General features: G+C 40.8%; 1 protein-coding gene across 1 annotated transcript; it reads right to left on the reverse strand.

Moving 5' to 3' along the window:
- Nucleotides 1-1,564: 1,564 nt before the first annotated feature.
- Nucleotides 1,565-2,626, reverse strand: LOC120359017. Its single transcript, XM_039455224.1, has one exon. The coding sequence runs from the start codon at nt 2,624-2,626 to the stop codon at nt 1,565-1,567; it is 1,062 nt and encodes a 353-aa protein (XP_039311158.1).
- Nucleotides 2,627-5,312: the final 2,686 nt, after the last annotated feature.

Genomic DNA, 5,312 nt, shown 5'->3' on the forward strand with positions numbered 1-5,312 from the left:
ATTGATTTATCCAATGGAGAATCAATTAAAGATTCAGAAGACGCAAATAAACCCATTTAATAAACTCTTCCATGAAAAAAATAATAACACAGTTATTTTTACAGATGGGTCCAAAATAGTAATCGACGATAAATCAAAAGTAGGAATGGCCATTTGGAGTACGAATGAGGACTTTGTGTCAGGCTACAAATTATAAGACAAATCATCCATATACACAGCAGAAGCTGTTGCTTTATTACATACATTAAAACTAATTAGCAAGTCTGAGCTCAGCAAATTTACCATTTTCTCTGACTCCTTGAGTGTTCTCAAAGCTATATCCAATAATAAAAATCTAAAACATCAATCTGACATAATTTAAGAAATCTATAGAATTCTATCATTCAATAACGAATTAGGTAAAAATATAGAATTAATATGGATACCATCGCATCGCAATATTCAGGGCAATGAAAACGCAAATATAATGGCTAAAATGGCAGCTCAAGGCCACCTCTTGGAACAAGAAATACATTTTTGGATATTGTCGGTACTTTTAAAGCTAAATGTAAGAAGGTCAATGATTTAGAACTGATCAATAGAGCACGAATTCAGGACAAAGGGGCCTATTACTTTGAAAATTATTTTAACCCAAGCCCTAAACCGTGGTTTGTCAAAAGAAAATTAAACAGAAAAGCCAATACCTCAATAAATCGGTTACGGCGCGATAATTCTCTTAAAAGTAGCCTTTTTAGATTCAGAATTATAAATAGTGATCTCTGTTTGTGCGGGGACGGTCCCGAAAACATGGAACATGTTTTTTGGGAATGTTCCAGGTACAGCCAGGAAAAGAAAATTATGATTAAAAAATTTAAGAAACATAAAATAAACACTCCGATAGATATTAGGGAGATATTAAAAAATTGAAAACGAAAGAGATTGAAATTATCACTGAATTTATTCTCAACTGTAAATTAGAAATATAAAAAAGAAAAATACCAATTGTAATGCGCGTTAACATTAAATCTTTGTTATATCATATAATTGTTGGTTACGCGATAATGTAACTATATTGTTTGACAATAATACAATGATAGATCTCTTGGATATACAGGGTGTCCCATTTAACTTGAGACAACTAAATATTTCGAAAAATAAGCATTGTACGAAAAAATGTCCCAAATAAACTTTTAACATTATCAAGGGGGACGTCTGCCTGTGTAAAAATTAACCCACCCCCACCGCCCCTTAGGGGTGGGGCGGGTGTCAACTTTGAAATTTCAAATGGGAACCCCCATTTTTTATTACAGATTCGGATTCCTTGGAAAAAAATACGTAAGTTTTGTCCGAGACATTTTTTCGAATCGTGATAGATGTAATCAGTAAAAATTAGTTTTTGCCATTTTCTCTCACCATCGGGATGCTTTTATTTCGGTGAGTCCCCTCGACTCTCACCATCGGGGTACTTTATTTCGGTGAGTCCTCTCGCCTCTCACCATCGGTGTGCTTTATTTCGGTGAGTCCCCTCGCCTCTCACCATCGGGGTGCTTTATTTCGGTGAGTCCCCTCGCCTCTCACTATTCAATTACAATAAATGCTCGAAATGATGACCTTCCATTTCGATGCATTTATTAACTCGACCTTGGAATGCTTGTACACATGTAGAAAGTGTATCTGGCGTTATTTGTGCGCAAGCATATCTAATACGTTCCATCACGTTTTCTCGAGTATTTGGTACTTCTGTATACACTTTTTCTTTAAGGTAACCCCACAAAAAGAAATCTGGTGACGTCAGGTCTGGCGATCTGGCAGGCCAATTTACCGGACCACCTCTACCGATCCAGCAATCATTGTAATTACGATTTAACACTTCTCGTACTATTAATGAATAATGTGCTGGACAACCATCATGCTGGAACGACATGTTCTGTCGCACTGCGAAAGGTACATCTTCCAACAGAATCGGTAGTTCCTCTTGCAATAAGTTACGGTATTTTTCTCCGTTCAATGTACCTTCAATAAATACGGGACCGATTAGTTTGTCACCTATGATTCCGCACCAAACGTTAACAGACCAAGGACGCTGATGCTCAACTTCACGTAACCAGTGTGGGTTTTCCACACTCCAGTAATGCATGTTGTGACGATTAACATTGCCATGGTTCGTGAAAGTTGATTCGTCGGAGAACATTACTCGATAAAAGAATTGTGGGTCTCTTTGTATTTGTGTGAGTGCCCAATTGCAAAACACCACTCGATTATTAAAATCATCGCCATGAAGTTCCTGATGCATTGAGATATGATAGGGATGGAATTTGTGATGCTTCAGAATTTTCGAAACACTAGTACGAGAAATTCCTGAATTACGAGATATCTCTCGAATACTGAGATGGGGGTCATGGGCTACTGCAGCTAGCACAGCAATTTCATTGTTCTCCCCCGTGGCAGTCGCTCTACGGGTTTTTTTTTTAGCTGTTACATTTCCTTCGGTAGTAAATTGTTTAACCAATCGAAAAAAAGTAGCACGTGATCGTGGCCTATCAGGGAAACGGTCAGCATAGAGGGTAACAGCTTCGTCGATATTTCTTCCAGACTCACCATAAATCAAAATTATTTCAACTTTCTCCTCTAAAGATAAATAATCCATTATTTATTTGCTGAAATAAAGAACGCGTCCGTAACAAAACAAGTAGCTAGCGTACCAAAACTATGAGGCATCTACATGTATGTAGTAAATTTCTGAAATACTGAAAATACCAGTTATTGAAGAATTGTTCTGACTTAATTTCTTTCATTTATTTTGTTTCTCCTTTTCAATATTACATATTTTCACCTTGGAGTTACAAGAGCCGTTTGCTATCTACCGCGCGTCGTGGTACGTAGTACGGCATTAGAGGGAGTACGAAAAGTCAGAGTCTCTTCGTGAGTTAGCCCCGTTCGTCGTGTCTCGTGTTTTGCGCGCGCGCGCGCGCGCAATCTCTCGTGCGTTCCACACAGGAGTCACGGAAGAGCGAGCGGACGTGAAACTGGTTAATGCTCGCGGCGCGGAAAATTAGTCTCGCGGCACGTCGAAATTGCGACGTTTCGTGCCAGATCGCCAGACCTGACGTCACCAGATTTCTTTTTGTAGGGTTACCTTAAAGAAAAAGTGTATACAGAAGTACCAAATACTCGAGAAAACACGATGGAACGTATTAGATATGCTTGCGCACAAATAACGCCAGATACACTTTCTACATGTGTACAAGCATTCCAAGGTCGAGTTAATAAATGCATCGAAATGGAAGGTCATCATTTCGAGCATTTATTGTAATTGAATAGTGAGAGGCGAGGGGACTCACCGAAATAAAGCACCCCGATGGTGAGAGGCGAGGGGACTCACCGAAATAAAGCATCCCGATGGTGAGAGGCGAGGGGACTCACCGAAATAAAAGCACCCCGATGGTGAGAGAAAATGGCAAAAACTAATTTTTACTGATTACATCTATCACGATTCGAAAAAATGTCTCGGACAAAACTTACGTATTTTTTTCCAAGGAATTCGAATCTGCAATAAAAAATGGGGGTTCCCATTTGAAATTTCAAAGTTGACACCCGCCCCACCCCTAAGGGGCGGTGGGGGTGGGTTAATTTTTACACAGGCAGACGTCCCCCTTGATAATGTTAAAAGTTTATTTGGGACATTTTTTCGTACAATGCTTATTTTTCGAAATATTTAGTTGTCTCAAGTTAAATGGGACACCCTGTATAAAAGATTCGAGTGGATACTTAATTGCACGTGAAAATGTAATGTACGGAGCACAGCTAGAGAGAACAGAAGTGACGATTGATAGATCTGAGATCTCGCACCAATACATCGCCGTTCGAGATCCATCGATTGTCGATCTATGACGAGTACTCGCATCAGTGATGCCCGCGCATACACAACAGAGCACGCATTGTACCCGGGAGTTTTTAAAGCTCTTATTCCAACACGCTTCCTCAATGCGTGTTTTGGTGCACCATGTCTTCTAGAATATCTTTTAGACCAAGGTCTACCACGCATCTTTCATGACTTGCTCTTGGTAAGGCCTTTGTTAGAATGTCGGCAGCCATTTGATTTGTCGGTAGATGTTGAAGTTTTATGAGGCCAGCTTGGACAGCCTTCCTCAGGAAATGATATCGGATATCTATGTGTTTGGTGTGCGCATGAAAGACAGCATTTTCAGCCAGACATAGAGCACCTCGGTATTGTTACATTAGTCAGCTCATCCAATTTGATTTCGGTGAGTAGGCTTTGGAGGTGTAGCGCTTCCTTAACTGCTTCGGATAGACTGATGTATTCCGCTTCAGTGGAGGACAGCGCAACGGTGCGCTGTTTCTGCGATTCCCAAGTAATCGCAGCTCCACTCAACTTGAATGCGTAACCACTGAATGATCGACGGTCCATTTGGTCGCTGCCCCAATCGGAGTCGGAAAATTCTTGGAGTGGTTGTTTATCCGGCGAATAAACCAGTCCCATTTGATAAGTACGCGCTAGATATCTCACCACACGCTTTGCCGCTGTCCAATGACATTCTCCAGGTTCCGAATTGAACTGTGCGAGTCTCGCTACAGTGTTAGCTATATCTGGTCTTGTAGTGATTGTCAAATAGAGCAGCGTTTCGATAAGACCTCGATACGGACGTTCTTCAATCCTTGCTGATGTATCATCCTTTATCAGCATAAATCCACACTCCACTGGTGTGGCTACAGTGTTGCACTGTTCCATGCCATATTGCCTTAATATGTCAATAATGTATCCTTGTTGAGTCAGTGCAATCTTGCTTTTTTCTTGATTTATCTCGAGTCCAATACAATATTTCGCTAACCCGAGGTCCTGAATCTCGAAGTCCTCCTGCAATCTTCGTTTAATCCCCGTGATCCACTCCAGATTACTTGAAGCAATCAAGATATCATCCACGTAGATCAATAGTAGAAGGAAATGTTGGCTACAATGTGCCACGTACAAGCATGGGTCTCTTACAGTCGGATTCAAACCAAGTTCTCTGAGCTTCTGACTGAGTCTGAGATACCACTGCCGGCCTGCTTGTCTCAGTCCATATAGAGCCTTCTTTAACTTCCATGCGTTTTCTCCAGCTTGTAGTGCTGTCACCATCTTCTTCGCTCTTGCTCGAATTGATGTTTCTTCGCTGTTGTCTGTGATCATCTGTTTCAACATTTCTTCCATGCGTTCAGGGATCTCCATTATTACTTCTTCTTCCAGCTGGGCGTTTAGATATTCCGTAACCACATCGAGTTGGTGAACAACGAGTTTATACCTTGCAGCGATGGCTATTACTAGCCGAATGGAT

The sequence above is a fragment of the Solenopsis invicta genome, chromosome 11, assembly GCF_016802725.1.
Source record: "Solenopsis invicta isolate M01_SB chromosome 11, UNIL_Sinv_3.0, whole genome shotgun sequence".
Classification (NCBI taxonomy): domain Eukaryota; kingdom Metazoa; phylum Arthropoda; class Insecta; order Hymenoptera; family Formicidae; genus Solenopsis; species Solenopsis invicta.